Source organism: Ischnura elegans, chromosome 8, assembly GCF_921293095.1.
Source record: "Ischnura elegans chromosome 8, ioIscEleg1.1, whole genome shotgun sequence".
NCBI classification, from domain to species: domain Eukaryota; kingdom Metazoa; phylum Arthropoda; class Insecta; order Odonata; family Coenagrionidae; genus Ischnura; species Ischnura elegans.
The window spans coordinates 87,079,542-87,102,402 of record NC_060253.1 but is presented as its reverse complement, the minus strand read 5'-3'; the positions used below and the strand labels follow the sequence as shown (position 1 = coordinate 87,102,402).

The 22,861-nt window shown below is 38.1% G+C and overlaps 1 protein-coding gene across 1 annotated transcript; it reads left to right on the top strand.

The window, feature by feature from the left end:
- The first annotated feature begins 522 nt into the window (after nt 1-522).
- On the top strand, nt 523-18,445 carry LOC124163578 (two pore potassium channel protein sup-9-like). Its single transcript, XM_046540571.1, has 7 exons — nt 523-1,017; nt 4,528-4,683; nt 5,200-5,317; nt 7,773-7,938; nt 8,668-8,889; nt 10,789-11,112; nt 13,880-18,445. Exons 1-7 carry the CDS (start codon nt 891-893, stop codon nt 14,315-14,317), a joined length of 1,551 nt encoding a protein of 516 aa, XP_046396527.1. The 5' UTR covers nt 523-890; the 3' UTR covers nt 14,318-18,445.
- Nucleotides 18,446-22,861: the final 4,416 nt, after the last annotated feature.

The window sequence follows — 22,861 nt, the reverse complement described above, 5'->3', positions numbered from 1 at the left end:
CACCGCAAACCCCTTACGACGGTGCACTGAATGAACTACCACGGCCTATCCCACGTTTATAAGGTCCTAAAGGGGGAGATTCAGCCACGAAACTGACTCGTTCATTACATCGAACTCCTGAAGAAGAGCAGAAAGCTCGTAGGGTTTTTTTTAACTCTTTGTTCGCGCTAGTGTATTCAAGTGAACTCGTCTCAGGAAGAAGGACCAGTAGGTTCCCCGTTATCGGTATTGCGGTAGCGATATCGTGTAAACATTTTCCCTGAACTTTCGTCAAAGCTTGGCGCCCGAAACAACCTTGAATCTGGCTTAACCGCCGCCCCGCACCGGCGGGGTATAAGGACGTTGTGGGGATTTTGAGGTACATCTCCTGACCACCCGGAGCCGGCGAGAGCCATCAAGGATAGCGGCCGCGGCAGTGGGAGCGGCGAAGGTGGAGGGAGGACGGGGTGGGGGGCTAGGGGAAGGATGAGGAGAAGGAGGAGGCGGTGGAGGAGGCAGGTGCAGGGCGGAGGCGGTGGGGGAAGTGAAGGGAAAGGCGGTTGTGGTGGTGCCTACGCCACCGGTGGCCGTCGGCGGGAGGAGGACGATCATTTGCCGGGCCTCCTGCCCTCCTCCTCCTCCCGGGGACACCCGGGCGCTGCGCCCGGCGTCGCGGGGCCTTCGAGCCGCGGTCCGCCTCCGCGGGATGCGGGCGTTGAAGTCTCCGGCGGATCCGTGAGGGGCAGCGGCAGTTCGCCGCCCCGTGCTCGCCTTGAGGCGCTCAGGGACTCTTCTTGTGAGTGTGACTTTGGGTCCAGTGGTGTTGCGTCAGCCTCTAGGGGCGGTGTCGTCGTCGTCTTCAAGAGTGGGAGCGGAGGGGGAAGGACAGGGAGAGCCCTGGCGAGGGAGGGATGAAGAAGCAGAACGTCCGGACGCTGTCTCTGATTGTGTGCACGTTCACCTACCTGCTGGTCGGGGCAGCTGTGTTCGACGCCCTAGAGTCGGAGACAGAGAAGAGGCGGTTTGAGGCACTCCAAGGTAATCATCACCACGTGCCACAAGTATTGATGCAAGAGAGCGGCAATTTCCAATCCCAATTCGTTAATTATCGTTTTGTCATGTGGGACAACTTTGCTAGTTTTTTAAAAGTATTATTTTTGGCACCCTACCAAGTTTCCGATCTAGCTAAAAGAGAGGCGCCTTTGTTTCCATCACACAGGCGATATCATTGACCCTCCTTACTATGAAACCTGTGGCATCTTTAACTTCTCAGATGAAAATGTCAGTTTTCTTTTAATATTGAGGTTAGTGAATTTTAAACATTCCACTTTCAATGTTTTGAGTATTTTTTACTATATTGGAACCGGTTATTATTAAATCTTTTTTCTGGAAAAATACCGGTCTCAGTTATTGATATTTTAGACTTAAACCATAAAAATCCTGAAAACATTTTAAGTGACTGAACCTTTTTAGTAGATTCATTTGGTAGATCCTGTTTCAAAACCAAAGGCTCAAGAATATAAACCCTAATTTGACCTGTATTTGAAAAACTACCGAGTTTGGTGCAGTTTGAAGAAAGTCCCTTGTCACCTCTCTTGTTTTCTTTGAGACCTTCCTCATTTCACTGGTTTTATTGATCAAGGTAAACATACAAAGGCAGGCCTTAGAAAAGTTCCTTTCTCTTTTGTGACTTACCTTAGGGTGTAGTTGTGTAATTTGGAGATGGGATGATCAAGGTCATCTGGTTTATTGCAGATCTTTTGTCTATATGGGAATAGGAGTGTTTGTTGTGGAATGGACGGCAGATATCAAAATAGATGTACCTACATAAATGTTGTTGTTTATCTGTGGTGCTTCATTACATATATTTCATAACATATAATAACCTTTATGGATAGTACAATTACGATTATGGGCTCTCTAAGGTTAAAACTAATAAATTCACATTAACACTAGAAATACCGGACTTGATATCCCTCCTAGAAATACTGAATGGAATCATACTGACTCCTACCTTATCATTCTATGTTTGTGCTGATTATTTCAGCTTTTATTGATACATTACTTAAGGTGTAATCATTTTTGTTTGATATGCGAAATTCGAAAGGATATCAGGTGATCGCGTGTATCGCGAGGAGTCAAAATGACTCCATCGGTAGTTCTATTGTTAAGTAATACACAAATGAATTTTTGCAAAAGGCAGTTTTAATCTTTATATGGCATTCATATTTGTCATATTGGAACCTAAAGGAGGGAGGTTAACCTCTAGGCAATATGTATGTGGGCCAGTCCTTTCCTATTTATAAACTGCCCTTACTGATCATACCTTACCTCTCATTGGAAATGACTGAATACAAAGGTATGCCTTTCCCTCCAATGTTCCTCAAGTGCACCATCCCATTTACCAAAGACTGTTCTGCATATATAGGGGTTATGAACATCCAAACAGACTCAATCAGTGCTCATTTTAGCCACTTTTAAAGAGCTGTAATCAAGTCCCATCTTCAGTACTGACGACAGTGGTCAATTAAAGTGGCATACAGTAGGAAATAAGCTCCTGTTACACCAATCCACTTGGATAGTCTAAAAGCAGAATTCAGGAACCCACGGCCCACATGAAGCAATTACCATTGGAAACAATTTCATGGGGCCTGTAAAATTACTTGCATTTTTTTTGCTTTTCAAATGGCCTATAAAGGTAGTTGGCAGCTAAAATTTTGTATTTAAATTACTTATTTGCAAAAAATATCTAATGTCAATGCTGGTACATATTTAAAATCATGAGTAGCCATGACAACTTTAAGAATTTATTTTGCAAGAACTGAAAGATTGCATATTAGGGCATATTGTAAAGAATGATTAATTTTGAGAAACTTGTCTCATTGAAAAACGTTGTGGAACACACTCAAAATGAGGCCCAAAAAATTAGTGACGTCTAGGTCAACCCTAGACCTATATGCTGAGGCCTTTTAGGGGGATGCGGTTTGAAAATGGAAACGTTTTTTGTGAAACACATTGAGTTTATTTCATAGTCATTCCTGACATATTTTGCCATCATGACCCTAAGGAGGTGCAAACTACCTGCTGTCCGTTCAACTATGCAGTGCCAAGGTTGCCTACAGGCACTCCCCCACACATTCGAAATAGTCAAATTGTGGCTTACTGGTTGGCAAATAACAAAATTATCTAAATTTTTGTCTTTTAGGTTGCACCTTGTAAAGTTAACACTTTGCGTGCCATGGACGTAATATTACGCCCTGCTAATCCTTCTGAGGATTGCCATGGACGTAATATTACGCCTTTCCATTTAATTGGCTTTGTATGCGTGAAGCCGTAATATTTTGCCTGTGGTACTTTTCCAGTTTACTGCTTAGGGGTTCTGTTTTTTCAAAAATCAACTGCTCGATGGAAAAAGAGTACACTTTATGTCTTGAGGACGAAAAGTCCTCTGTAGCTACCGGCATCCTCATCTTAGGCCACTTAGTGTGAAAATTCTTTGGGCCAATGGACCGTTCGTTGAGGGTGCATTGACCCTTTTTGTTATCCAGGATTTATAATGCTTTGCTTGGAACAATACATTTTTATGATTTCCATTCTTTAAATAGTTCAAATTGAGCGTATTAAAAAAATTATCATGCATGTTATGGCGGTACATCATATGTTGCAACTTTTTTATTTTTCAAAAACAGTAGGTTTCATTGTTAAATTATATATTTAAAAATTAGCAATAAATGTTATTCAACTCATTCATAAAGAAGAGCAAAGTCCATGTTTATTGAAATGCACATCAATATAAATATATTTTTGATGCTAATGTTTTAAAAAATGTACGAATATAGTAAAAATGGCTGGATTTTTCAGCAGGGCTTTAAATTTAGCAGCCGGCACTCAAAGTGTTAAATCACTTCCTGCATAGGGTACAATTAAATGAAGGTGGCTGGGGTCTGGTGTTGAAATACTCCCCAAAATATTTAGGAAATTGTTATTAGTGATCTCCTTAGAAATAAACTTCTCCATAAAATGCAACCTCAAAGATTTCTCTGGCAGTCTCCTCAAATACGTGAACTGTCAAAATTTCATTCCCTCTTTTTTATGCCTTCCTTACCACTAACTTGGTGCCACCAACATTTGGTAGTGCTATTGAAAAGTGCCAATGTAAATTTAAGAATTTTGTCGCACTTTGTAGAAAAATTCAATATGAAGTTACTCTTTCAGATAACAAAATAATATTCTAAAATATCGGAAAAAAGATAAAACAAAATGCATTGCATGCAAATTGTGATATAAAATCCAGTCTGCATTCGAATTGATATATTTGCTTGAGGCACTTTTCGTCCGTGGAGCAAAAGCTGATATTTTGGCCCGTGATACTAAGAGGGTTAACCCATAATTTTTACATCAGGAACCTTATTTAGTTTAAAGGCAATAAATATTTCCAATTCACTATTCAAGGTAAATAGCAATATGTACCAGTGCTCTATCCACAAATATGTTGTATTGTTTATGCGTTATCTTCTAATAATTTTTTTGTGATTTTGTATCCTGCAGCTATTGAAAAGGTGGTGATTCGCAAGTACAACATCTCAGAGGAGGACTTTCGCGTGATGGAGACTGTTGTGCTCAAAACAGAACCTCATAAGGCTGGGCGGCAGTGGAAATTTGCTGGTGCTTTTTACTATGCCACAACTGTATTGACCACAATAGGTAAAGCATTAATTTTACTGCTTTTTTATTTTATACATTTTTCCTGACTCACATAGTACCACCATTGTAACAGATTTAAGTTTCTTCCTTGTCAGTCAATAGATCATAGGGAGTCATGTCATTTCAAGCTTGTTGATTTTTATGCTTAACATTTTCTTTGAAAAGAGTTAAATGAAAATTAGCATAAAGTATATTGTAGAGATAGCAGAGCTCATAATTATGATAAAAACATTTATTGGGCCCGTTCATTTTTATATACACATAAGGCAAGTAAAAAAATTCAATACAGTAATGAACAAGTATGAAACATAATTTGTTATGCAATTATAGTTGAACAAAAAATCTCTAGAACATAATGAAGAACATATTCATCTGCTTTTATATCTTTCAGTGAGAAAATCATTTTACCACAATTAAAATTTGAATATTTTTAAACCTAGATAAATTGGAAATGCTTATTATCTCAATATTAATCAGTGTTGAGTATCACATTGATGTTTGTTCTGAATTTTTCAGGATACGGTCATTCAACACCCAACACTGTTGGAGGGAAATTATTCACCATGTGTTATGCGGCTGTGGGGATACCTTTGGGCCTGGTTATGTTCCAGAGCATTGGTGAAAGGCTTAACAGGTGTGTGCATATTTTTACCTTGATGTATATCCTTTATTATCTTTTATTACGTATTATTTTTTCTCATATCCCTTTGAGTAAAAAAATAGTAAGAGAATCAAAACAAACTACCTCATTTTCAGCCTATCTCATAAATTTAGCTCTTGTATAAATTTTGCAAAAGCATTTTTCAACAGTTTAAATAACAGGTATTGATGGCATAAGAGATTAAATTTTGGCCGGAATGCACCAGAATGGCTTTGGGAAAACTGTCAAAATATCAAAAAAGTCTTAGTTATTTATCTAGTAAAACAAGATTCCTCACTGTAACTTTTATTACAATTTTTAAAAAATCAGAAGTTTTGAGGGGACGGTGGCTTATATTTGAAAATCATGTGTGGATTTAATGTGCGGGTATGAGTTCCACTGCCTAAATTTTTATAAAGTAAGCACTGAAGACATTCATAGTTCATCATTTAAGCATATATCATATGACCACCGTCTGGTGTAATTGTTATGCACACAGACTTATATTACAACCCCAGTGTACGTATTTCTCATGGGAAAGTCTAAGAGCAGGATCAATATGTAAACATTTAAATATTGAAGAATAACTATTTATGGTTTGCCACTAAATTTTATTTCTGAAGTACCTAATAAGGCAAATATATCAAGATATGTAATAAATGAATAAATTAAACTTCTTCTTGCCCTACTGTCGGCATCAAAATGATGTGCCACTGTACTTTGCAAATTTATATCTGGCCTTAAGTGCATGCCATATAATAATGAATAAAAAGTCATTTTAAAGGAAATTTTATTCTCAATCCTTATTTACTTTTTGTTTTATGAAAAATTCAAAAATCAAGGCACACGAGTGCAATACATGACTCCGTGCACCATGAAATTAGCCGTTTTGTCAACTTCATGAACTTGTCATTCGACCTAGGGAAAACGTACTACTACGTCTACAACATTCATCTTCCACAATAAGTTGCAAACATTAATGTAGATTAATAAAATGGCTTTTGCGTATTTTAGAATGCATATTTTGTTGTAAAATAACGAAAATGTTTAAACATTATCTAGTCCTACAGTTTACCCTGAAAGACAAAATAAAATTGATAGAAACACTTCTTAATTTATTTGCAATTTTTCTATGATTCGAAAATACATGATTTTTATGTAGTGTAGATTATATATGGGCATTAAAAAATACGCTGGAGCGAACGAATGTTGTATTGATCTTATATTCTCTCAAACATTATGGGTGCTCATATCCTGTTCTGTATGCGGATGATACTAATGTTCTTGTTTCATCAACTGACTTAGACTCTGTGTCCAATCAATGTAAACTAGTATCTGATAATCTAAGAAACTGGTGCTCAAACAACCTCCTTGATCTTAATGTCGAGAAGTCCCAAATTGTCTATTTTAAATATAAGTACAAAACAAACTGTTCTATTAGTGTTCACATTAACCAAAAACCAATTCCCCAGGTGGAATGTATGAAATTTCTTAGGCTACAGCTCGATGCTTTGGTTACTTGGGAATCTCATATTAATATACTGACCAAGAAGTTAAGTTCCAAATGTTTTCTAATACGATCCATAAGATCCACTGTATCTAAAGACGTGCTGATGGCCTTGTACTATGGACAGATTTACTCCCACTTAACATAAGGCATTTTATTCTGGGGTTCCTCACCCCATGCATCCAAAATCTTTAAAATGCAAAAAAGAGCCGTGGGACTAATAGCAAATTCTCATTATCTTGCCCTTTGCAAACCAATTTTTAGAAAGCTGGGCCTTCTACCTTTTCCTTGTGTCTATATTTTACATGTGTTGTTATATACTCATAATAATTTGAACCAATTTAATAAAAACAGTGCTGTACACAATCACTATACCAGAAGCTCCAACGACCTACAGCACTGCAACTGCATCATGTGGTCCTAACTTTATGGGTCTTAAACTGTACAATACGTTGCCCAATGAATTGAAATGCATCAATAGTTCTTCTATATTTAAGACCAGAATCAAGGAAATTTTACTCCATAAAATGTACTACAAAGTTGATCTCACTAATGACCGAATATAATATTGTTTTTAGTGTTTTTTCTTCTCATTCTAGTAATTTTGTTAATTAAACTGTAACATGTCTGACCTGTCCTATATCATGTACTTGATCGCTGGACTAATAAACTATTATTATTATTATATTGGACAGCCAGGATTATTAGCTTTGTATATTTAAGCTTCTGCTGATTCTGAGAAGGAGAATTTAACATAACAAATTAATGGATGCATGGATTGTTGCAGAAGAAGTAACACAAAACACATTCATTTTTTATTGCTTTTGCTAAGTGCTGACCAACATTCAACTTCTTGTCCTACATTGAGGAATGTGCTGTCTGTTTTTTATTTAAATGTGACCCCGGCTATGACAGACTGTCATTTTTGTCTCTTTTCTTCAGATTTTCCTCAGTGGTCGTCAGGGGGGTGAAGAGGTTACTAGGCTGTCAAGATGACCGAGCCTCAGACACCAACCTCATATGTGTTGTTACAACTTTAAGCACCCTTACAATAGCTGGAGGAGCTGCTGCCTTCTCTGAGTATGAAGGGTGGACATATTTTGACTCAGTAAGTTAGAAAAAATGTGGTTTTTCAGAATATAGGTGTGAAATAACTAAGTTGGTACTTGGTTTCAAGTTTTCTGAAATACATATGTACTTCCCTTCATTTCTCACAGAGATGAACAATTTCTTCTTAAAGTATTTATCTTGTTCATACTTTCTTTCCCTTTCTAAAGAATTTATGAGAACAAAAGTGAAGTTGGCTGCATAACTTGATAGTATAGTGTAGTGACTTTTATAGCTGAGGTTTTTTATTTTATGAAAGGTGTATTATAATACATCCTTACAGATAATCTACTATAAGATAATTATTGATGTTAGAATGTCTTTTACAACCCAAGACGTAATGTTGGAGAAAATGTTTTACCTCCATTAAAATCTCTAATCAATAAGGTAAGAATTTGATTAAGAGCCAATAATTGGAGAATTTTCCCATTAAGAATATGTACTTATTTCACTTCATATTCAGCATTTAGAAGTATGCTAAAAGTTATTCATGTGCAATATGTGGCGACTAGTTTCCAAATGTAGCTGCAGCAGTAATGCACCATTCGTTAGCATTGGTAAAATATAAAAAAACTACCTTATAGATATTTAAGCCCCAGCACTGCCTGCATATGCATTTTTTACTTTCCCAAGATTTATTGCTGGCACTCTGTGGACTGTTATTAGACTTCACACATCATAGAGGTGGGTATAAAGGTTGACAATGATATTATGAATTCATCTTCTTCAGGTGTACTATTGCTTCGTCACGTTAACAACTATTGGGTTTGGTGATATGGTGGCCCTCCAAAAGGACAGTGCTCTGGAATCAAAACCCGAATACGTGGCATTTGCCTTAATTTTCATTCTTTTCGGATTGGCCGTGGTTGCTGCGTCACTCAACCTTCTGGTTCTACGTTTTGTCACAATGAACACCGAAGATGAAAGGAGGGATGAAGCAGAAGCACTTCAGGTGAGCTCATTTGCTCCAATTCCCTACTCTCCTGTTATGTCTTTGATCTTCCTAAATTAAACACTGTTATCTGGCTAGTGTTTTAAAAGTTTAATATCATATATAAATGGCATTTCCAGGGGTATTGAAAAAGAAATACTGGTTGCATTCCAAGGAGGAGCAGTTTTTTTCTGTATTTCAAGCTCTTCAAATGCTCTTTAGAAGTTAGAGTTCCTAGATTAGAAGTGTTTGGTTGTGAATTTCCCACACAAAGTCAAGCCTCGCCACCTGTTGGCGATACCACGAATTGTCGGGTTTTCGTTTTGGTTTTGTTTTGTTTTGTCACTCCGAGAATGGGAGTGAATAGTGCAGTCGTCCAGTAAACTTCGCAAGCGCAAGGTTGGAGAGCAACCCAAGGAGAAGGAGCCAAGTCGCGCCCCTGACGGGAACAGCAGCGGTGAGTGGTATGCCACCGGCCCGGCTCGACTTTGATTTTAACAATTTACAGTCCACATTTATAATCATCCGAGATTCTTCTTCGCGCCGGATCATATAATCACTTTCGAACGTGATTATAAATGTGGACTGTAAATTGTTAAAATCAAAGTCGAGCCGGGCCGGTGGCATACCACTCACCGCTGCTGTTCCCATCGGGGGCGCGACTTGGCTCCTTCTCCTTGGGTTGCTCTCCAACCTTGCGCTTGCGAAGTTTACTGGACGACTGCACTATTCACTCCCATTCTCGGAGTGACAAAACAAAACAAAACCAAAACGAAAACCCGACAATTCGTGGTATCGCCAACAGGTGGCGAGGCTCGACTTTGTCTGGGAAATTCACAACCAAACAAGAAGATTGATCAATTCTTCAATTATATTCCAATTTTATGTCAATAAATACTTCATGATTGGCTGCTGGCCATTGAAGGAAGTGTCCAATGTAAAGAGATGGAATTTACATAGCTTTCCTAGGGAAATACTCTACACAAGTCAATTTGACACATTTGTACCCCCAATTTGTGACAGGTGGGAGGAGGGGGAAAATTCCCCCTCCTGAATATACTAATTATAATTTTATTATTCCTAGACATCACATGTAACAGGTGACAGTGGAAGCCATAAAAATAAATAAATAACAATAGTTACAATAATGAAGTATAGAAATAGTTACAAAATTCTAGTAGCAGATGGACAAAAATTACTCAGAGCCCGACATGAAATCCTTCAGGCTATAGTAGTTGTTGCTCAGTAAATAATTCTTCATAGAGAAATGGTACAGGTGGAAGACATTATATTATGTGGTAATTTGTTATAGATTTTGGATACAGGTCCTTTTTGGCAGAAAGTGGTGGGGTAATCTTTCAGGCGAACGACATTAGTCCTTCTGGTCGCGTGATTATGAATAGAACTACATACTTTTTGCAAAGTATTCAGGGTTATTTTTAACGAAGGAGACACAATTAAGTATGTAGAGTGATGGGAATGTTAGAATTTTCCAATCATTATAAAGAGACAAACCTGGTGATTTCACTAAACATTTCTGAAATATAACCTGAATGCATAAGCAGATTTAGGGGGGCACAGGGGCACGTGCCCCCCCAGGACAAGTAAAACATTGACATGACTTTTCATACAGTTATCATTATGTTCGTTTTTTTGTGTATTTGGGAGCCTCAATCATTTATATATTTCTATTAATTATATTTCATATTAATAACTATCTTGTTAAAATATATAGAATATTTTGTACAGTAATTGTTATATGCATGTTTTTAATCTCAAATATGAGAAGACCATTTGCCTGTCAGACCCTTGTGCTTCCCCCAGAAAAAAAATCCTGGATCCACCCTTGCCTGAGTACATATAGAGTATACCCTTGCCCTACTTTCATGTCTCATGTGAGATACTTTCATTTTCGAGCAGGCAGCTCAGGGTGCAGTTCGTCTGGAGGGCGATGTCATCACGGCAAACGGGTCAATATTGAGCGGGAGGGGATGTCCTCTGGGCATGGTGACGGCCTCGGTGGGAGAGGGGATGGTGGGCATCAACAACCCCAACAGCCTGGCAGTCGACGAGGATGTGGCATCAATCTGCAGCTGCTCGTGCACTTGTTGCGGCCTGGGGAACGTGGGCGGGGGCAGTGGGGTGGGCGGAGGGGGGCAGAAGGGCCAACGAGATGGTCCCCCCAGCCGAGCAAAAGGCGGAGTGAGGAAAGCAAGGCGGCGCATGCAGAGGGAAGGGAAGCAGGTCAGCTGCAACACTTCTTCCCTTTGTTCGTAACCATGGAGGGGATGAGGGGATAAAAGGCTCCCCAAAAAAGGCTCCGAAAAATAAAAAATTATTTGAAAATATCCATAATCTAGTTTAGAATTTAATAACTACATCTACTTAAAGTTAAATCATTAGTGCCAAAATGATGTAAAATGTATTTCTAGGTATGTCATTTTTCATAAATGTTCCCAAACCCCCCACCCCCTGAGTGGTGACCCCCCTCCATTGCCTGTGGGGGCACCCCCCCGGGCCATCCCCCCCCCCCCCCCCCCCCCAAAGCGTATTCCTAGCTACGCCACTGCTTTTTTCAATCTGTGAACTCTGTCAATTGGTTAAAACTTTCATGGTCTGTGATGTCCAGACATGTTCTTTTGAGTAAAACCACGTCATGGTTAAAAATATATAGTTTCCTTTCCAGAGCCAGGACTTCTATAGGATAGTGACAATTGATTATTGCACATATACGTTTATTATCGACAATTGGGTGGGGGTGTGTAAGAAATTGAGCGTAGGAGTGGGGCAAAATTTCTATATCTTCTCAAAATGCCTGAAATATCAGCAACAGAAAATGGTGCTCGAGTCCACCATGTGTGTTGTCAACCAAACAAATGTTTAGCAGGTCAATTATGCCAAGTACACAATTGTCTTCACCCTTTCCCAACTAAAGATGGATATAACCATCAATTGATTTCCTGACAAAGGAGATGAATGATGTATATATCCGTCGAAGATCTATCTAAGCAAGGGAGTGGATGACAGATATATCTGCCACTTTGTTTCTCCCTTCCAATGGCATAGCTTATAGGTTTCCAGGCCCAAAACAGCAGGGGTCCTGCCCTTCCCTTGGAAGCAGGATCCAGGTTTTCTAAGCTCTTTGTATTGGCATTGGTCTATTGGCCTATTGGTGACAGTGGTGCCGACTCCATGGGGCCTGAGGGGGCCCGAGCCCCCTCAAAGTTTCGTTAGGGGGGGCGGAGCCCCCTCAATAATTCAAGATAATAATTAAGTTATATTATGCTTTGTGTAATCACAAAAGTATAATGGTATTTTTTATTTCTCATGCTTGACGATAGTTACCTTTTAAAATACATTCAACAATGTGTTAAAACAAATAATTATAAGGTAGTAACTGAGAAGAACTATAAAGTGTTAACTGAAAACAAGTGGTGTGAATTATGGTAGTGTTTCGGTGCTGCGACACACTTTGAATTTAACCTCTTCCCAGGGCAAGACCCCCGATATGGGCCCCCCCAATATTTTTTATAAGTTGGCGCCCCTGATTGGTGACGAAGGCCAGGGGTCAGAATATTTTTCATTCAGTTATTTTGCTAAATAATATTTGTTTATTGTACAAAAAACATGAAATAGGAACTGAAATACTTGTATTTTGGCAAGCGAAAAATTCTGAGCAAGTTTCTAGCATCAGTATCAACTGATATTATAATTTAAAGGAGAACATTTTAGCAAAAGTTTATAATTCAACTCCATAATATGCTATTTCAACGTTCAGGAGGGGTCAATACCCCGTGACCTTCACCTGAATACCCTCCTGATACCAAGAGCTTGTATAGCAGGTACCCTTAGAAATTCTCATAAAAGTAGGATTGCTTAAATCCTCATTTTTGTGGGAATATCCTCATTTTTTGCTCTAAAATACCTGTCCAGAAACTATTTTGAAATTGTAGAGTACAATAATATTAATTCCAAGCTTAATGTTATTATTACGGTTTAAATTGAGGCTAAGAGGTCATTCTGTGAAGGAAGTATGCACAGTTCTGAGCATAGAGGGTAGGTAACATCACATTTCAGAGAACAGGAGCTTACTCAAGTCCCCATTTTCTACCTTGTTGTCCTCAATGCAGTCAAATCAGGTATGGGAACCCTACTTCAAATAATGATGACTTGGTTTTGTGACTGATAGCATCAAGGGTATATAAAAAGTAGGGGTCTAAGGGGCCTGGCCCCCCCTTAACACTTTCAGCCTGAGGCTAAAAATTTTAACTTTGCCCAGATCCAAAAATTTTTACTAGCGTAGCCGGCCATCGTCTATCAATGCCACTTGGATCTGGACAGAGTCCGGCCCGTCATCTCTAAATGACGCCCTGCCTCAAAGTGTTAAATTAGGAAACTAAAGAAAAAATTAAGCATGTTAAGTCTCAAAAAGTTTAATGAAGCATGCTCCAGGGCATGGCTGCGGCATTTAATGATACTCCATCCTCCATGTTATTTGTACATACTTAAATAAGCAATGTATCATGAAATATCCTTCTTTAAAATGAATTAGTCTTAACTTACCTTGATCTTGGCAGCCCATGCTACTTATGCATAATCATCTGAAGTTATTCTTAGGTAATTAAGTAACTATTAGGCATTACTAACCCAAGTATGGTCAATAAGAGATAGAGTGAGTTGAACACAAAGGACCAAAATCACCTTAATGAATATGACAAATATTCCTCAAGTGTCCTGAAAGGCTCTATTGTCTCTTGTCACAGAGGTTATGCTCTGCATTGGGGCCAAACTAATGTTTGGAGCACCTAATGGTAGTCCCTTCAAGGCAAAATAAATGGAAAGGGTCCCAAGCCCAACAGAAATTAATGTCACTGGGTGGCATACCTGGCTAGTGATCAGGTTATCTCGGATTAAATAGAGGTCAAGTCAAATTACTTTTATTGCAATGTATTTCTTCCTTTGGTGTTTATGCCATCAGTTTTGTCAATCAAACTCTGGAAAATAATTTCAGGCCCGAGGTCGTGCCAGGCACTATACAGTCCGTCGTTCTCCAGGAGCAATAGCCCACTTATTGCTACCCCTGCAGTCCCAACACCTCGGGCAGGTCGGGAAGGAGGGACGAGCGGACACGGACGACGACGACGATGACGAGGAAGACGGAGAGGAGGGGGAGGGCATGAACTTGGGAGACGAAGACGAGGAATCAGGAGACGAGGATGAAGAAGATTGTGATCTAGTGCTCTCAGATGAGGATGATTATTTTGAGGATGTGGACGAAGTGGACGAAGAGGAGGAAGTGGACTGTTGTGACGAGGAAGTGGACAGCATAAGGCTGAGGCCTAGGGCGAGGCGAAGGCTCTTGAAACACAATGTGGAGGACGGTGAGAGCCCCCCGCCTCCCCTGCCCCTGTGCAAAGAACGTATTCTGGTGCCAAGATCGTCCATATGACGACTCATGGCTGGTAGGTGGATATTCACAAACATTTATGTTAATTTGGACTCAGACTGGCGAGTTGGTGATTGGAAAGGTTGAAGTGGTTCAGTTGAGAAATGAATATATACAAATATAGAATTAAAATGACTGTCCTCCCATTGATGAGGCTTGCCTAAAAAAAATTTGGGGGCCACGTGAAAGCATTTCCTATGCTCTATGATCTCAGAGCGCAAGTGCTGATTTGAGAACATGTTGACCAAGTGTGAGTGGTGGTATTAAATAAAAAGAGATTTGATTAAAAATGATAGATTTTCCTCTATTAATAAGGATAGATCAAAATGTGGGAGCGAAAAAGAAAGTGAGTGATGTGCCAACGGATGTGGAACCATAGAAGTGGCGCGCAATCTATAGGCTGGATTGCGCTTTGGTTCAGCTTTCTGAAGTGCTGCACACCAGGAGCACAAGAGCACCTACAGTCCATTTCAGTTAGAGCTGTCTCACAGTGTTCCTAAGGACATGAGTTACACCATTCTTTCATTAACCATTTTTTTCACACAGGGGCTTCAGGAAGATACCAAAAATTTTACTTGATCAAACGGTGTTAAATTATTACAATTATCGCAGTGAATCTGAAGAAATGCTAAGAAAAGAGGCTGTTTAACCCAAGGACCGAGACCTGTTTTCTTCTTTGAGAACCATGGAATTGGAATCGAAGCCAACATTGAAGACTGCCAGATATTCTATGGTCACACACTGGCACCAGAACCCACATTTCTTATGTTTTATCGCTCCACAAAGTGTTCTGAGTGTAGAGCACCTGTTTGGGTGCCATTGGTTGTGTCAGTGCCTGTATGTGCTCATCCTTAAAGGCAAAAAAAAGTCTTAAAACTCATTATAGTTAATGATTGCAATGATTATATCCCAAATCCCAGGGTAAAAGCAAATGATAGCCTTGAGAAAAATAATTCGAAATAGATTCCCTATTTTTGTTCATTCATCTATATTTTAAGAGACTTGCACCAACAAAAATACACTTCTGGTAATCAAAATGCATAATTAAAATTATGTAAATTTCTCGAGAGGGCATTGCACCCATCACAGATGCCAGATATCAATTATGTACTTATATCAGGGGTGCTCAAACTTCACAAACACATTAGACCCCATGATTATGTTAAGAAGGTTGTTTCCATCCATCAGCTCATTTGGATTAGCAAGATATGGAGCATTAGTGATAACTTGCGCATGAGAGAATGAGTACTATTCTAATGAACGGTAATTCATGGGCATCCTTTGCGGAAGTAGTTGCATCAAAATAGCAATTGGCACAATGAGCATCCCAGATAAATACCAACTGCACTAAGTTTCAATTTCAAGTAGCCGTTCAATACATTTTGTGGTAATAATGTAATCATTTAAGAACACTGCCATTTTGCATAAAAGATATTGATGACTACATTCACATTATTGTTTACTATCAGTACCAGAAATTTCACTGCTATATCTCTTTAACAACTGAATTAGCTAACCCAAATACATGGATTTAAAACAATGCCCACATGACATGCAAATTCAGCCAAAGATATGAGGTGTATACTTTGATGAATAAAAAATAATATTCTTTCCTTTCTTTATGGAAAAATATGAGGGATTACATTTTGTTTTCAATCAGGATTTCAACCAAACTAACCTCATGATAAAAGCAATTTGTACAGGGAATATTCATGTTGCAATGCCTTGATTATGGCCAGTAGTCATATGGATTAGAAAAAGTGTTTAGTTTGATGGACCAAGAGATATGATTGTTGATGAATAAAATTTTAAATGATGCATTTTGGAAATTATTGAGCTGTGCACAAGTTGATTATTATTCTTTAGCTCTCACATTATCTGGAAATGCTTTTTTATGCATCTAAGTTTTGATAACAATTTAGGTATCAGAATCCCTTTTCTAAAATATAGATATATATTGTTTTGTAATTGGGAAATTTGTGTAAGTGCAAATGCACTTTTTAAAATTGGCTTTCAATCGCCCTAAAATTTACTGTGAAATGTGGTGCAAAAAATTTTAAACTTGGTTTATAATTCCCAGGCTGTATTTCTTTTCCTGTTTGCTTGAAGCTAGTGTTAGCATAGAAATAATCAATAGGTAATGATACATAGTTTTACTCTGTCGTCAATGGCACAGATTGAGAGTATGTTTATCATTCAGGCATTTTTTACAGGAAGTTGTGTAAGCACTTTTTTGACCATCACATAATCCCACCCTGAGACAATAATAACGCACCCAGACTGAAATGTTTTTGCAAACTGGGATGATAATATCTTAGCACTTCATTAATTATACTTAAGTTTTTGTAAGCATGATTTTTTCTCGAGGCACTGATACTAAATGCTGCATCTCTGAAAAGGAGTTATAATGAAAATTGTATTTATATTTTATCGGCTGTTAAAAATACATAATGATGAATAAGTTTGAAGGGGCAATGGGTGTTATGACTGCTCAATATATTCTTTTACTCCCCATGTATGTGGCAATAGAATATGAACTCCAGATCAAAATTCATTTTCTCTTTGCTCATGTGGTTAAAACTTAAATAATATATTTTGCATGAAGAGGAAGGGAAGGTATTGTAATAATTACATTAAAAGCTATATTTACGAAAAGGTTTACACCTTTCTCACCAGAGTATGGTTGCTGAACAAAAGGTCAAATAGTCTGCAGAAATTTGCCATACTTGGCATTAATCCCAATGGTGGTTTAACAAAGATTTCAATAATGAGGTTATGTAAGATTGTATTGCATATGCTGTATTAAGTGCCTCCTATATTTTATACTAAAAATGAATTTGTTTTATGATTTGATATGCTTTTTAAACTGCATACAAATTGTTCTCTTTGACATTTCATTGCGAAATACATACTCTGATCACGCACAGCTACATAATAAAAAATAATTTTATGCTGCAAGTCACAATGAAAAAATATGGAAACTTGACAGAATGAGCTCTACCGCACAAGGTAATTCAGAACGCTCATCCTAATTAATAATGTGTATTCATTTTTATGAATTTATTTATTTCAGCCCATGATTAATGAACATCATCATATGCATTTATGCATTGCATGGCCACACTATGATTGTGTTTTGTGGTTGTAGCTCTAGTGATTTATTATTTATATTCCTCACATTGCCCTGTTACTCAGGCTAATGAAACATATGAGTAATCTATTTAAAGAAAATCTAGTACACTGAATTTTTGAGATATTGTGAAGAATGTAGATTTTGAAATATTTTTATCACTTCATTCTGTAGTGGACTAGCTCCTTACACATCTTTCCCATTATGTCTCTCTTTTGTAAAATTAAATGCCTGGGTAAATGATTGAGGGTGCTATTTTAACATTTTAATGAAGGTCAATCTAGATTGTTGCTGCCATTTCTTCCTGAAAGTGTCCCATACAAAGTGTTCTTGAGTTTAGATTATGAATATTTTCAACATATATAGCATTCATATCTCTCAGCTATTTAAAACAACACTGCCTTATCAATTAAATGGGATATTTGTAACAAAAAAAAGTATTATGACTGTCCTCTTCTACGTTCATTTGGAAAATCATCCTTTTGGTTAACATTTCTCAAAAGTTTTAAGAGGAATATTCATTGGACTCTTTCCGGAGTTTGAATTCTTTGATCCCACAGGTAAAAATGGTAATCATTTCAAGAAAAAAATATGTTTCGGGTACAATCAAATATAAGAAAAAATACATTCAAAGAGTTTTTACCAATAGGCAAAAATATTTCGACAGTAGGTTGACTAGGTTTTAATAATCACTTTGTTAAAATGGGTTTAAATAAAGGATATATTTTGGTGATCATGTTTGCACACAAATGAAAGACAGAACATGGCAGCAACAACATTGCCAACTGGGGCACATCAAAAATTTATCCTTAACTACATAATAGTCTGGCATAGATCAAGGAAACTTGGGGGATCAATTACCTCCTAGTGAAAATGCACAAAAACATCAATTGTTGAATTAATGAAACTTCCACTTTGCAGTGGATAGCAAAATGTGTGATTGGATTATAAAAACCTATTCGATACATTTTCAAAAAATTGAATTAAATTGATAAAATATTCACTTTTGTTTTCTTTCAGACCCTACTCCCTCATACAGAAAAGGTATAAACACAAAATATATATGGCATAAGGGGTCATGCAAACAATACTCACATTTAAAATTTAATAAGTAAGTGTTCATACCACAGTTTTGTCTCAAATTCTGCTTCATTTAATGGCATCAGCTCTTGGTCCCGGATGCAGTTCTTAATCAATTGTTTCATTTACATTGAAAATTTTCCAATACCTAAATAATTATTTGTTGATTTACATTGGGTTATTTTGAAAACTGTCAAAAATACAACACTTGTATCCATCACCCTATTTGAAGAATGTAATGTAAATTTTCCTAATGAATTGAGTGACATCAAGTATTCTCTAGAACAAAATTTGACTTTCTTCGTTGATATTCGTGACCGTGCAATTGAAGAACAAAATAATTTTCAGTGACCATCTTCCAGGATGTTGTTATCCCTCTTGGAAGTTTTTGCATAGAATTTAAAACAGAGTAATGAGAAAAAAAAAACATTTGCAGAGTCATCATTACTTAGCAACAGGCTCATAAAGTACATATGTAAATGAAAAGGCATATCCTCTGTACATAACTTTTTCTGATTGAAAGTAAGCTAATGAATTGGTTATCATGTTTCCCTGCTTCATTTGCATGGCTGTAGCATAACATAAAACTACAGTGAAAGTCACATTTCACCCAAGAGCATAAGCTTTATTCACTGGGAAACTTTTTTTGTCCCATTGTAAATTGTGCTTCAGAAAAGATTTCAAATTGGATTTTGTGCAAATTATTTCATAAATAAACTCTTTTAGGCTTCATTACCAACTCCTGTCCTAAGATCAAGAGTTAGTGGAACCAAAAACCAAACCTTACCCCTATCATTTCAGCATAAAAGGGAAACGCCAGAAAACATACGGTAGGTTAAGAAGAGTACAGAAGAGATCAATTTAAAAAATGAAGCTCATCTAATTTGTGTGTTTATAATGCAGTATTCATGTAGACAACAACATTTAGTTTTCACAACATCACCTACCAACACAATATTACTGTTTTTTAAGTGTTGTGCCGCCACTGGCAACGAAAGGGTCATGCCTCTCATTGATTCGGGTCCAGGGGGTTAATCATACAGAAGCGAGATCCAGTGGCGTAGCGGGGGGGGGAGGGTAGCGGGTGGGAGCCCTTCCCCCCACTCTTCCCCCAAAATATAAAAACACAATTGCTTTGCTTCATAAAAGAAATCACAATACTTAAAAATCGTGAATTTCCAAAAATTTCTTTGAAAAATGAAGTTTTTCCTAACATGAAAAGTGTTAAAATTAGTTAAAACCCTTACTTTGTGTATACCCTGTTTTCAAAAATTTTCAGTACTGGTTTTGGAACCCCCCGGAACAAAATTCCTCGCCACCCCACTGGCAAGACCTCATTTCCATGATATTAAAGATTTATTGTTTATAAGAGTACTTCAAGATAATAGCGCTCAGCAGCTCCCAATCTTCCCTTCCCAGTGGAATCTTGCAATTCTAATTGACTAATCACCAAGATCACTCTCGCTTTCTCTCAGTCATTTCTCTTTCATGTGACGATTGATGGGTTGCCAGCCTGAGGAGGGGCCATTAGTATAAGCCAGGGGAGAGAAATGAGGTCTCTCCAAGGTTTTGCCAGCCAGGCGTACCTTCTACCCTTGCATGAGTACAGTGGGTGATCATTTCAGGATTATTCCCTTAATAGCAAGTACATATGTACAGAGGTTCCTTGAAATATGAGTGCCCTAGCACATGAGATATTTGATACATGAATCATTGAGCGTGTGAAGTTTTACTTTGAAATGAGAGCAAAATTTGAGATGTGAGGACAGCTGGCTGCGTCACTGCACAAAGCCCACCACTGCACCTGCCGAAGCCCATGACATTGTCAGCTACCGCGCTTATTGAGGCACCGTCAATGGAAGGCATGCTTACTGTTAGTCACATAGAAGGAGAACGTGTGAGGTTTGGCAACACTGCTCCACGAGCAGATTCACTCGGCGGAGGTCCAAGAGCGACTCACTGAGGCCACACCTACTGTTTGCTGACTGGCAAAGGCAAATTCACGTGTCGAGAAACTTTCCCTCCCCTCACCTCCACTTGCTTTAGCCACACCAGCACATCCACAAAGATAAAATGACCAGAGTATAAGTGACCAAAATACAAAAACACTTTTAAAATTTTGTTTTTGTGCTTCAAATTCTCTTTTATTATGTTTTCATACAATATTTGTAATTTAAGAATACAATTTCTATTCAATTACACGTTAAAAAAACAAAAGCAGAAGTATTTTTGGGGGTGGAACGGATGATTGGTATTTGTATTAATTTAAATAGGGAAAATTGATTTGAGATACGAGCAAATTGACATACCAGCAAAGTTACGCAACAAATTAAACTCGTATTTTGAGGTGTCACTGTACATACTTTGCCTAGTCATGTGCCCTTTAATCACTCGCATCCTCAGTTGTTTGCGCATGGTGCTTTATATCAACAGCGTATAAGGAGGAAAATTTTTAGGAGGATCTAGTGTCCCTCCATGCTGATCGCTCAAATCTGTTTAGGCTTAAAAATGGAAGTCCCTCTAGTGTCACCACCAGATCTCGTTCAAATTTTGCTAGGTGATCAAAAATGGATACCCACGAGGTGTAGTTTCGGTTTCAGATGCCAACGCTCAATACTTTACGAGATATGAGCGATGGAAATGTTCCAGAAAACACCTAAATTTATGCATCCCACAGCAGGACAATACACTGCCCGGGCTCTTCATCCTAGCAACGGTAAATAAGGGCAAATTTTTGACATGCAACATGTATCACAATTAATTGTGATGCGTGTTGCATGAATTCAGGTGTTTTCTGTTATTTCTGTCACTAATATCTTGAAAAATATTGAGTGTTGGCAGCTGAAACTAAAACTACAACTCATGGGTATCCATTTCCTATCACCTAGCATAATTGGAATGAGATCTGGTGGTGACATTTGAGGCACTTTCCTTGCTAGAGGACTTGAGGGAGTAAAACCACTGTGGAAGGAGGGGTTGAAGGAAAAGGAAGGAAAGAAATATGATACTTTTATTTCCCTAATGATACAGTACATTTATAATGAATAGAATATAAGACATGGCAATATTTTGAGTATATAAAGTCATAGCAACTAGGATTAGGGCCTGTGGACAAAATTTACATAAGTACAAGAGCTTACACTGCACCATTAAGGTATTCATCAACTAAATAATGCATACATCCTGATCAATGGATACGAACTCCTTGGGCGGGCTCGCGGGGTTACTCTCCTGGGCCGAGGTCTGAAGCGTTAGCTTATCACCTCTGCACCGCAGAAGGGGGAGGACTGGAAGGAGCAAGGAAGGAGGCGCCGCCGCGATAGGAGCCCGACGACGCCTCCAAGGAAAGGACGGGGAAGGAAGGACGGGACGAGGAATCCTGCACCGTCACAAAGGCGGGCAGGTCCTACCACTAACGAAACCAAGCTATACGCAATTAATATGCTACCAATTTTAGTAGATTTTCCTATGAGGAAGAAAAATCTATCGATCAAATCGGTAGATATACATCCTGATCAGTAAAAATCTTTTCTATTTCAATTTAAACAAATTTTTCATTCACATGTAAGAGATCTGCAGGCAGTTTATTGCACAGCTTAATGCCCCATATAATTCCTAAGCTCAATTATCAATTTATTTGACTGCCTCATCATCATAATAAGATATTTTACACCTATGCCAATTATATAACTGAGCAGCCTATTTTCCCTTGCCACACAAAAAATAAAATAATAACAATATAGTCATCTTTGATCAGTGCTTCCCCCAACGCAAAATATTTATAAAATCTTATTGAGGTTCCCCACTGAGTCAATTTTACCATTTTTGCCAATTTTTCTAGCTTAAGACCTAAAAACACAAGTTGGTTATCAAAATGACATCAAAAATGGAGGACCCTGTGGAAATCCTATAAAGATTTCACTAACAACTTCATTCAACAGTAAAACTGTAACAAGAGTCAACCAGAAAGCTCCTTCCTGGTATGATTTAAGAGTAAGTTTAGGAAGAGTGATCCTCGAGATCCACATAAGCAGCTACAATTGAAAAAGTGAATTCCATGGTAGGCAAAGGGGTCACTCAGAAGATGTACAAGGAGGAAGCTGTACTCCGTCCCTAAAGATGAAGATTGTCTTATATATTATTCCCCTATCAACAGAAAAAGGCCAGACATGCCTCTGCCCCCTAAGCTTTTTAAAATACAAATGATAACTAGGTTCTTATGACCTTTCTCTTAAGCTAAAACCTAGTAGCAGATGACAGTTTAACATGTTCAAATGAGCCATAGAGCTTCACTGGCAAGAGTTATCCTCAATTACTCCTTGTGGAGCAACCCTTGC